Raw genomic sequence first — 12862 nt, 5'->3', positions numbered from 1 at the left:
AATTTATTTTAAAATCCATCCATGCTGGGAATGCAGCGAACACATTGAAACAATAGAACACCTTTTCTGGGAGAGCAAACATATTCAAATTCTATGGAACCAAATGACAACATTTCTAAAGAAACAACAGTTAAAATTAAAACTGTCACTCTTAAATATCAGTTTCGGTGTAAATACTTTTAAAATACCAGAAATTAATAACACTGTGAACTACATTATCATATTAATTTTACATTTAGCATGAAATACAAAAAAACAAATACCTACTTTCAATTGTTTTATAAACTATTTAAAACTTAAGATCCAAATTGAAAAAGAAATAGCACTCAACAACGATGAACTTCAATCTTTGAACAAATATGGAAACAAAAACTTTCATATCCCAGTCCAGTTGGCTTCTACCTAACTCTACGGAACTCATCTATAGTATTGATTATTACATTTAAAAATAACAACATACACCAAAGGCATCCAAAGCAAAAAAAAGTATATACTAGCATGTATAATATGTGTTTGACATTATTACTGCTGTAATAAATCACTTTTGTTCTTGCACATATTTACATTGTATGTTTAATATTGAGTAAAAAAAATGCTGGGAATACTGTGTTTTCTCTGAATAGTTGTTCAAGTGCAAAATTCCGATATTTTACCGTTAAACTTGAATTGTGACCTTGACTATGGATCTAGGGACCTGGTTTTAATAAACTCTTACCAACCATGCTAAGCACATTTGGCATGCTATATGAAAATTCAACGATGCTAGAAAAATTTATGCTCCGCACCAAATGCCAGGTACACATTTTCAAAACTTTACTCTTGAACTTGGACCTAGGGCCATCATCTTGATTGTTGCATTCCATCGTATAATATTTTTCACTTATAGTATTTTTTAAGTTCATCAATGCAGAACAAGGTAATGATCCCGACGGATATTTACCGCCGTAGTCTCGCCCGCAAAGCCACCCGACAGCCCACCCGCCCGAACAGTATTCCCACGGCCGTTTTTTAACGATGAATCTTGTGTAATGGATATGCTGTCAGCTTGCAATTCGGAGAGTTAATGTAATAGATCTTCCCAGTAATAAAACTAAAAAGGTCAAAATAAGATTTCGACTTCCGACGCAATCTATTAAAAAAAACTGTTAAATATTTTTTTCAAGGAATACCGGAGATGCCATGAAAAGATATGTTCGCAAAACGCTCTCAAGTTATTGTCGCATGCGAAGCCGTTGTAGTCACGTACCTGATTGAATATAATACGTAATAACTCCATCGGGACTGTAATTAGCATCACCATCCGTTGCTACGTGGGTTGCTATTGCACTGCCCAGAGCCGTGTTCTCGTTAAAGTTAACGGTTTTATCGGCTGGAAACACTGGCGAAAACTCGTTGGCTGGCTTTACGTCAATAAAGACGGGAATTATCACAGAGTTGCCCGCAGTGTCCGTTACCGTCACTTTCATATCGAAGTATCGAAATTGGCCCTCGAAATCAAGAACTGCAACAAATGATGCTTTAATTATCATTTGATTTTATTACCCAACCGTATGTTATTATAAATATAAAACAAGCTTTGGTTGACGTAAGCGATTTCAGCTCATCAACTGTGTACGAGCAATAACGAATAATTCATGACATTAAGTGCATTGATATTTACATGCTTGTAACACTTGGGTACATGAGAACAAAATACAAAAAAACATTATTTATAACTTAACTTGAGTGCAATTCATGGTTGTAATGTTAATATTAACATAAAAAAATCTTCATTTTTTAGCTCTTTTACCATATTAAAATGTACTCTCTTACCATACGCAAGTGTAATCCTGCCGGTACTGCTGATGGCAAATGTTGGTCCGGGGTTGTTAGAAAGTGAGTATGACAAAGTTTCTCCATCGGCATCGGAACATGCAAGCGATACATACTGCATGCAAAATAATTGCCACAATGTTATATTTCGTTTAGGGTAACAATATTTATTTTGCTTCACACGATGATGTATTTTTAACGGTAAATGGGTTACAGTTGTAAGAAGTTTAGAAATTCTACACAAATTAATATGATATGTATGACGTCATAAACGAAAGATGCATTAGCATAAATAAAATGTTTTGTGTTGGTATATTATCGATTATAATCCACTCGAAATAATAAAGAAGAGGAATATAAATTCATTTCATCTCTAGTTAATTCCAATAGATAACCATAACTGTGCACTATATATATACAACACAATATGATGCATTATTAAAATTCACTCACTGTTGTGGTCAGAACCCCGGGCTCTGTGATATATTCGAAAAATGAATTTGTCATGCACTTTGGCTTCTCATCAGACACGTTGGTGACGGTTATAGTTACTTGTGCATTAACGAATTTTGACGGCGACCCACCATCAGCGGCCCTCACTGTTAGCCACCATGTACGCAATAGATCGTAGTCAATGGAACCAAGGACGACAATGGCGCCGGTTTTTGGGTCGACTGCAAATTTTCCAATACCGGTACCAGCTGCAAAAATATATGTCAACTCAAGATGCTGGTAGATTACACGCGAGTAAAGGTGAATGGTTTTATCGATAAGACAAATTGTAACACATGTGTATATCTAAATCAGGCGTCACTCCAAATATAACATTAACTTGTGCACAAAAAGAAAAAGATTAAAAAATATCAACATGCAATTATCTTGCGCCACAAAGATTATAAACATTGTGTACGTGTAAAATATGATTACTTAAGATGTTCAACTTTATCTTTACACGCTACGGGAAAAACATTATAACAGTGTCAGGTGCACTTAATAAATGGTCAATTAAACTGCGTATGTCCTTACCTATAATAGTATAAGTTATTTCACCATCCGCGCCTCTGTCAGAGTCTAGAGCGTTCAGAATTCCCACTTGGGCACCGTGTATGGCTGATTCAGCGATCTAGAAATGTAAAAAAAAAGCAATTGCACTGTTAATAACTCAATATTACTAAAAACAGAATCTCTGAAAAAAGTCGATACAACAATGTAATTTTGTGGATTTCGGACAAAAGTAAACGACGTAACATGAGTGATATTTTGCCTTTCGCTGGGACAGCGGCACCCGCGGAGTTAAACAAATGTTACTGATGGCGCCCCAGTTGGTGTGGATTACACGCTAAATATGAGGAAGTCACTACAAAATAAGTTGGATTCCACCGATCAAGAAGATGTGATTGTATACGAGACAGGTGGAAGTTTTCGACTTTAACTAAACACTGGTATGTATGAACTTTTCAAGATTGCGGCGGATCAGTTTTTCAGCAATAACACTCTTCCGTATAAATGTTGCAAAGTTCCGGTGCACGACAGACAGGGAAATCTTGTTGAAACGCAATACAAGTTAGGTTCTGGTCGACAGGGTATTTATACATTAAACTCGTATCACACACAAAGTTCGTGTTTAATCAACGGGAAAAACTCTCATCAGTTCACGGAAATTCACCTGCCAGCGATGTTAAAAACATATAGGAAAGATAAGTAAATGACGAAAAAACAACAACTGATGTAAAGAATGCCTTCAAAAAACTTTTGATGTCAATAAGCAAAAATGAATCTAAACTTTCGGAAAATCAAGATGAATCCGATAGCCATGAAGAATTACGTCGCCTCAATAAATCAGTTCAGTCAGTACGAAAAGAAAAGCATGCTCGTCGAATTGATAAAGACAAAAATCGAATATCCATGATATTTTAAAGATTTTATGAAATCCGTTTCAAGCGAAATAAATGAACTCAAAAGTGAAAAGCGGGAACACATACTACAGACCTCAACGCAACTCGCTGAAATAAAAGATATTATATGTGGTTTAAAAAAATCAACACACTCTGTGCTGTAGTAACATGAAAAATAAGTTGAAAGATGTTACTTCAACTTCACAATATGTTAAGACGCAAATGACCAACCTGAACGAGGGACTTCTAAAACGATGGCAATCCTTTTCTGAATCAATGAAAATCCAGATGTCTAATATTTTAACGCAACAAAAAGAAACTGAAATATCGCTAAATAAATTGATGGAAACTCCTACTAGATCCTATGATTTATCAAATGATCGTACAACGTTTCCCGCGACGCAATCATTTGATGTAGAAATAACGTCGCCCGCTTTGCAAAATTCGCAAAACACGTCGGAACTGACAGGAAGCGGAAACGCGCATACTAATGACTTCGTTCATAAACCCAGACTTGAACAAAAAAGAACGTTATTAATCGGAGACTCAACTCTTAAGGGTATAAGTAAGTGTGGCCTTCAGAGCAATGTGGACGTACGTACACTTTCCGGTAAGAAATCGAGATCAACTACACTCGTCTTTTGACTGACGATATATCAAATTCACAAAAATAGTAATTTATGTCGGAAGTAATGATGCAGCTTCCGTATCATCACACAGTGTGTATGAAACGCTTCGCTCAACATTTGAGGTTCTGCGTCACCAGTGCACTGTATATTTATGCACTCTCTGTCCGCGAACGGACACGGACATCAAGCCGGTAAATGAAGACATAAAGAAATTGTGTATGGAAACGGGTGCTGTTCTCATTGACTGCTACCATCCGTTCATTGCACACTTCAAAGACGGTATACACCTGTGTCCAAAAGGCTCGAGTACACTGGTTTCGACAATCAACACGGTAACTCCAATTGTGAAGTCCAAACATACGTCCGCGAGAGAATTAACACACAGAGTCGCAGCTACACGTTACTCTCGGCAATCATGGACAGGAGCGACATATGGCATTAGAGACCGTTTCCAAAACAACGGTCGCAAGTTTGGTAATAGAAACGTTCAGGTACTTGGACGATGGTCACCGTGCAGACGTTGCGGTTTAGCAAACCACTCGACAGAAGATTGCCGAAATCAAAGATTATGGTAGGAAAACACTGACGGACATATCAACTCAGACTTAATTACTCATGAAAACCCATTTCTTAAACTTAACAATATATGTACTGAATGCAACAAAATAATTTGTAACTATAATATTAAACCTGACACTATTTTTGTTTCTTAAAATACATGTACGTTGTATTGTAATTGCAATTATGATTCATACCAGTATCTAAATGTAAGCAAAAACGTAGATTTATCGAAAATGCCTCTCAAAACGAATAATAATTTCAAGGATAAATTGTTGATTCATAAAAACGTTTTTTCTTTCAGCAAACAAGGTATTCATTTAGTAAGTTTGAATATTCAACACATTCTTCCAAATTAGGTGAACTCAAATTTATAATGGGAGAGCCAGGGTCAATTGATATATTTGGTTTGAGTGAAACGTTTTTTACAGGTACAATTAATGATACAGATCTATTAATTAACGACTTCGTTTTTGAACGTAAAGACAGGTCAAAAAAGGCTGGTGGAGGATTCATTATATATATCAAAAAGAACATTAGCTATGTCCGTCGCTTTGATCTAGAATCCTCGGACATTGAGACTATTTGGCTACAGGCAGCTTTCGAAAATAATAAATCACATCTTCTATGCTTTATCTACCGTGCCCCAAACAGTCCCCAGTCTTGGATAGATTCATTTGAGAAACAAATGGAATTTGCAGAATCATGAAATATCCAATATGAAATGGTCAGCTATTGGCGATTTTAACATTGAATTTTCTTCACCTAATAAATTTAATAATACAAAATGGGAAAAAAAACTGTACTTGATTTCGGACTCACACAACTGGTTCAATATCCAACCAGAGTAACAAAAACGTCATCAAAAATAATTGATCATGTATACCCAACATCAATATCTTGCGCATCAGAAGTTAACGTTCCAGTAATAGGCCTCAGTGACCACTGTCCAATCACGTGTACACTCCTTTGTAAACTTAAAAGTAAGTCTATATCTGAACATGGACAAATAACTTATAGATCGTTTAAACATTTTGATGAAACACTGTTTCTACAAGATCTAGGTCAATATGATATGAATATTATAGAAACTACCAATGATCCGAATTTGGCCCTAACGACTTTATACAATATATTAAACACATTATAATCCCAGAATGCGCCAATTAAAAGTAGACGGGTTAAGCGAATACATCAGCCTGGATGGTATTCTGATGAAATAAAACAGGCTAGATTAAAAAGGGATACATTTAAGGCTTGCAACAATTTTGATCAGTATATAATATGGAGAAACAAATGCAATTCCATAATTAAGAAAATAAGAGAGCGTTTTTCAATAATACTGTTAAAGAGAAGAAAGATATTAAACAATTGTGACGATCTATCAAAAGCATATCAAATGATAGTGAAAATCAAAGAGCAATTTTATCTAATACATTAAACATAAGCAATGTTAATGTTAGTGGGAGACAGCTTGTGGCTAATGAACTTAACAAACATTTTGTTAACATATCTCATATAATTAAGAAAACAGTTTTCAAACCTGAAAATTTTGAATATTTAAAAATTTTCTTAGATGAAAAATTGGGTAATCGAGAGTTCAAATTAGAATATATATCGCCTATGGAAGTTCTTACATTAATTGATAAACTTAATCCAAATAAAAGTAGTGGCTTATACAGAATAGGACCTAATATCCTTAAACTTTGCAAAAATTATATCGTACAACCTCTTACGACATTAATAAATACTTCAATTTCAACTGGAATCTTTCCAGACTTACTTAACAAGTGTCGTACCTCTCCATAAAGGAAAAGATACACATGATCCAAATAATTTTAGACCTATCTCTTTATTAACTACAATTTCTAAAATAATTGAAAGACATGTAGCCATTCAATTAACTAAATATTTAAAAGAAACTTGTACACTAAATGAACACCAATCGGGTTTTAGACAAAACCACTTATGCCAAACTGCTTTAATCAGACTCGTTGATTCATGGTTAAATTGTATGGACGATGGTTATATGATAGGAAGTGTTTTTGTGGATTTCAAAAAAGCATTTGGCTTAGTAGACCACACCATTCTTCTGCACAAGATGAAACTATATCATTTTTCGGATTCGTCTTCGAAGTTTTTTAATCATATCTACAAAACCGTTTGCAACTAATTCGTATACAATATTCTAACACCTGGGATGAAACTTATGTTCTATAATGCGTATGTAATACCAATTATTGATTATGGATGTGTCACATGGCAAAATGCAAATACTAGAGACATAAACAGAATATCAAAACTGCAAAGGTTTTTTAGAGTAATATTACCTTATGACTTAAATATAAATGATTATGATTTATCACCAAAAATACAATGGCTTTTTTTTTTAAACAGATATAAAATTTTTACAGGTATAATTATTTACAAATCTCTTCATAATTAAACGCCCACATATATTGACGACTTGATAAAACTGGTGAAAAACAATAATTACAATTTAAGATCGATATCAAACAATGATTTCACTCATAAAACACCTCACTCAAACCTTTTTAAAAAGTCGTTTAGTTACTCTGGTATAGAAATATGGAACCACATACCGGTTAGTATTCGTCAATCTCTCACTCTCACCACTTTCAAACATATGCTTAAGAAATATTTCCTCTTTGAGGCGCAAAATGAGTCTCACGCGTAGTAACATTTTTCTGTTTTCTTCTTATTCAAAAGTCAAATACTCCTCCATAAGTGTCGTAATGATTACTGTAGATTTAATTTCTGCAAACAAATATACATATTGCTTTTTCAAACTATTTATAAAGCAAGGAGGTGCAGGCTATTGTTTTCTGTAATTATAATATTTGTGTATATCAGCCACTTCTGTCAATCGTAAACTATTTCAAGAATAATGTATTCCACGTTTTTAAACTCTGACTTTGTACAATAATGCACGCAGCTGTTTTGTTAACTTTTTGTTATTGTTATTGGTCGTGTTAATTAAGATATGGTAATCGTATAAGTGTGTGCGTGTGCGCTTGTGTGTGTGTGTGCGTGCGTGCGTTAGAGCGTGTGCATATGGGAAAATGTAATCAACAATACATTTATATTCTTAAATACTTTCTGTTAATAAATATTTGTTCCGTAAAGACCATTTCAATATTGGAAAAATAATTAATAATATAAGAGAAGTCATAATATACTTGCTTTTTATGACACTTCTATTACACTGTTAAAGTACTCTTATGTCCGTCAAAGTCTACATGTTTGCATTATAATGAAGAAATGCATAATACATACCATAGTTGTTTGAAGGCCTCATTGAAAATAAGATTGCCATTGTTAAACTGTTTGCATGACTTCGTATCAATGTTGTCTTAATGAGTTACCTTCGGAAAATAAAGAGATTATTATTATTTTTATTATTAATATTATATAATATGAAATAACCCGTAGCGGATGGCAGGGACGTACCCGGCGTATGAGCGCCCCGCCCGCCCCGCCCCGCCCCCCCCCCCCCTCCCTTGTCTTATTCTATATATTTTTTTCCGAACCTTGCGTATATAGGCATACATTAAGTGGTAAAATAGGGATAAGAGTCTTACTTCATTCGTTCAGTTTTGTTAAACAAATGCATGCATAATTTAGTAGAACATTAATAACATAATAGGCCCTCCAGCCCACTAATTGGTTTCATAAGCATAACATACGGGTATAAAGTGAGCGATGAAGGCTTGATACATACGCAAACAGCTTTTAAATAAATATGTATAATCGTAGTAGTGTGAAGCAGTTTTATAGTGTTCAATGCTGCTCCAAGTTCTTTCTAAAATGCCGAATCGTGTACTTGCTCGCTCAGTGTGTATATGCACGAGTATAATATTATAAGGTCAATCCACACGGACGCCCTGTAAAACTCGCTAATGATTGTAAAAAAAAGGCTTTATAAGTTAAATAAGACATGTACAACCTTTCCGCACCAACGATCCATGAACGCTGGAAATCTTTTAGCAATTGTCATCAGTTTGTGATCAAATATTACATTTTGTGTATCTGAAATTAAGTAAGAGGCAATAGAATAATCTCACGGTAAAGGTAACAGCGCCCAGTGTTGGCGTGTGTTCATTCACAGAGTTCACAGACACCAGAACGGACGATGTACTGGAACGAGCCGGGCTTCCATTGTCCGTCACCATGACGACAAGTGTATACAAAGATTGCACGCCACTCGTATCCAAGTCAATTGGAGCTAGAAAACAAAACAATAATCTGCGATTGTTCATGGTTTTTGATAGTGCTTATGGATAAATTACTCAACGTATATTTTAGTGTGACATTGCGTCTGAAAACTATCAATATCCCCCCTCCCTATTTGGTCGTACGACTACTTAAATATACTGTTCAAGTGTTGGACATATGAACAAAGGTATGTCCATGTTAATTGCGTTTCTTACCGAGCAGATTCAACTGGTTCCTCGTTGTTGTGTCAAACCTAAAATATGACGTATACGTTGCCGGTGTACTTGACGCTTCGAGGGTATATGTGAACAACGTACCAGCGTCTGCATCCGTCGCGGTAAGCGTAAGCAAAACGCCTGTCAATACATCAGTAAATGAAAATCAACATCTTATCGAATATAACCAATATTAAGGTATAGGATTGTGGTCTTAAAAATAGCTCTAAGTTGTGTTAAATACATTTTTCGTTTTGACAATATGAGTCGTGTTAAGAGAAAGCTGGGCTTAATGCATTGGCGTAAATTGTCATCCCAGATTAGCCTATGCAGTCCGCACTGGCTCATCAGGGACGACACTTTCCGCCTAAACTTGATTTTCGTTAAGGAGGGACTTCCTTGAAACTAAAAAATACCATAAAAGCGGAAAATGTCGTCCTTTATTAGCCTGTTCGGACTGCACGACGACACTTTACGCACATGCATTAAGCCCAGTTTTCTCAGAACGCGACTCATATATACTAGTAGGTCAATTAGTCGGTGACAGAGATGTATGGAGAATATAGTTAGAAACGAAAACTCTGTAGATTGGAACGAACACTCTGTATATTTGAATGAAATGGAAAAAAAAATGAATTTACAACTGACACGCAGGATATTCATTTACGAACACTTCACGAACACATACCGGCTGTCTTGTCTTCATTGATAGTAACGTAGTACATGTTCTGTGCAAACTTGGGCGTGTTATCATTGACGTTATTAACGTTCACGGTCACCAATGCGGTGGCCTGATCAAATTTGAAAAGAGAACAAACAATTTACATGTATAATATGATACGACAAACCTGCACAAAGTACGTAAGGGAGCAAAACGTATGCAAATAATACATCGATATCTGCCTGGCTATAATAATAGCAACACATTTCCATTAAATTTGTAAAGTTGGCTTTGCGCACAACAAAGCAAGAGACAGATAAGCCCACAAAAGCTTTTACCACCAACCGATTGGAATATTATTACCTACTTGTACGTAGGTACTTGTACGTACCTACTTGGATCGGCGTTATGTACGAATCAAGCAATTTTAAAACATATGCTATTTGCAGAAAATGGCGATTGTTTAATTTAAATCCTCAAGAATACACACCGAACGTGAGGGTAAACCGCCGTCTCTTGCCGAGACTGTTATGACGTAGGCCTGAGCGGTTTCGTAGTCCAAAGGCTTTGCGAGAATAATCTTTGCTGTGGTTGGATCGATAATGAAGTGATTCAGTCCACCGTTTGTAACTAGAAAATCAAAAACACATTTACTGCACTAAAAACTTACGTGCTCGTCTGTGAAGGAAAACATAAATTGTTATTTTAGCAATATAAATGGAGAAAAACAGGTTACTGCCCTTTTGTCGTGAAATATATCTGGTGAGGCTTAGAACAAAATAACGGCGAGGCTTGATATATTACACAAAGCCATGTCAGTAACTTGTGTTTCTGTTTATCATACATATATGTCTCCATTTTAAAAGAAATAATAAAATGAATGACGTTTGACGTAGTAATTAAAACGCCATTGGACTTGTGGTTCATAATGGTAAAATATGTGTGCTCTTTTTGTTCCTTTTTATGTGTAAAAATATATTATTGATATCGAATCGTTTGTTCAGTTGAATCTGATGTTTACAAAAAATGAAGGAGTTTATAGTTGATTCCGAGTAATTAGACCTTCCACCAAACATTGTGTGATATTACAAGTTCCTGTTCACGTGCTATAATCCAAGCGCTGAAGGCACTGACGTTGTTCGCTTTTACATAATTTAAGACGCAATTCATTTTTCAAAATGTATCGCAAGTTTAAAATTAACACACGCCATTCAAATTTATTAAGTGTGTGTCATAACGCACGGGTTGAGCTTTGTGTGCACTTTTTATCATCCAATTTATTTCAAAGAGATAACTTAGACAAAATAACACCAACATGGCCCTTTTTGAACGTTCTGAAAACATAGAAAGTATGATGAAAATGGAAATGAAAACTGAATATAGAGACAATTTGCTATCACCATCATATTAAATGAATATTGTTGAAATATCGAATACCTATCTCACTAAGAATATAATTTCATGATGAAAATTCCCTGTACAAAACTTTTGATTGTTGACACGATATACAAATTCAAAATATACAATAACATCATTGATGAAAATAACTAAAAAAATAAATCTGCGAGCAATACTTTTTACTCACGAATTAGGTAGTCATCAAGACAGCCCTGTTGACCCGTACATTTTGTTTATGCATTACTTGTTACCCTAGCAGTTCACACGGTGTCAACAACTCTGACCTAAACATAGGTATAGAGCACCAATGCGCTTTCCGGCATAGCTGTTTTACTCAGCTTTTCATCTTATTGACTTTTACATAACGCTAGCACACACGCATGAATATTTTTGAATATTCCATAGGCTCATTCGAGATAAACCTCTGAACTTTGGCTACATCACTGTGTCTGTGCTCAGCAAAAAGGAATTAGCACTGTTCAGTGTAAGGAATTCGGGACTACTCTCTATATGTTCAAACGACACAATTTGCGGCCCAATTACAATTACGCATTAAATTCCATCTCGCAGAATTTCAGTTTTGCTTTCAAGATGAGATAACAATCATTACCGAAATGAAGAAAATCGTTTAATTATCCAACCACAATGTTTGCCTTACTCGTTCAGCACGTCTGGACATCGTTAGTGAAGAAATATACTCTAATGTGTGGTTTGACAATGATAACACACATTTCATGCGGTGAATAAGCAAATAACAAGTGAAAAAAAAACACGAAATAGTTAAGCTTTTGTTTTCATTTCATTTATTTATTTGGAAAAGTAAGTTGCAAACTTTATTTCAAAGTCAGCGTTTACGCCGACTACATTTTTAAAAGATATTTCTTTATATATTTAGTTGTTTTTCGGTTTTATCGATTATAAAGCATTTTTGAGATTGTCGTAAGTATACCTGTAGTAATTGGTGAACTCATGTAAAACGTTTTATAAATTGAGAACTGTGTCAGTGAATATAAACAAGCTTAACCTTCTACTTTTGCGATGATAGCACCCGTAAATACAAAAGATCGCCTCTATCTTTTAAGATCAAAATAACGTTTCCCAGAAATCGCCGCTGTAGAAGAATGCACGAGGTTACGAAACAGATCATTCGTGTTATAATATTTAATTGTTTAAACCTTATACTATTTCGTTGTTATCACCCGTGCAATTGGACTCTCCTTTGTTTATCGACAGCCGCATCTATTAATAGCCTCAGATTATGAATGAGCTGAGCAAAAATACTAAGTCATGAAGACGCAGCAGAAAGTGGACTATTTTAATCATTCATAAACAATCTCTTCCGCGACAGGTATAATGCAATAATTGTTTATTGATTCTTTTTATATAAGCTCCGTTCGAAACTATTACATTTAACACGATATTCACGTAATGTTTCTATTTGTGAATGAATATAGTTGG

General features: G+C 35.0%; 1 protein-coding gene across 1 annotated transcript in view; it reads right to left on the bottom strand.

Annotated features, from left to right (window-relative positions):
• The window catches only part of LOC127869571 (protocadherin Fat 4-like), a 141189-nt gene that overhangs the window by 30177 nt on the left and 98150 nt on the right, over nt 1–12862 (bottom strand). Inside the window, exons 25-32 of the mRNA XM_052412261.1 lie at nt 10497–10636; nt 10034–10136; nt 9346–9486; nt 8980–9140; nt 2839–2935; nt 2266–2513; nt 1813–1927; nt 1247–1501 (exon numbers count right to left, since the gene is read on the bottom strand). Of these exons, the coding sequence (XP_052268221.1) occupies nt 1247–1501; nt 1813–1927; nt 2266–2513; nt 2839–2935; nt 8980–9140; nt 9346–9486; nt 10034–10136; nt 10497–10636 (1260 nt within the window). The remainder of the gene's footprint in view (nt 1–1246; nt 1502–1812; nt 1928–2265; nt 2514–2838; nt 2936–8979; nt 9141–9345; nt 9487–10033; nt 10137–10496; nt 10637–12862) is intronic.

The sequence above is a fragment of the Dreissena polymorpha genome, chromosome 1, assembly GCF_020536995.1.
Source record: "Dreissena polymorpha isolate Duluth1 chromosome 1, UMN_Dpol_1.0, whole genome shotgun sequence".
Lineage (NCBI taxonomy): Eukaryota > Metazoa > Mollusca > Bivalvia > Myida > Dreissenidae > Dreissena > Dreissena polymorpha.
The sequence above is the reverse complement of the archived record's forward strand: the minus strand, read 5'-3'. Positions and strand labels throughout refer to the sequence as shown.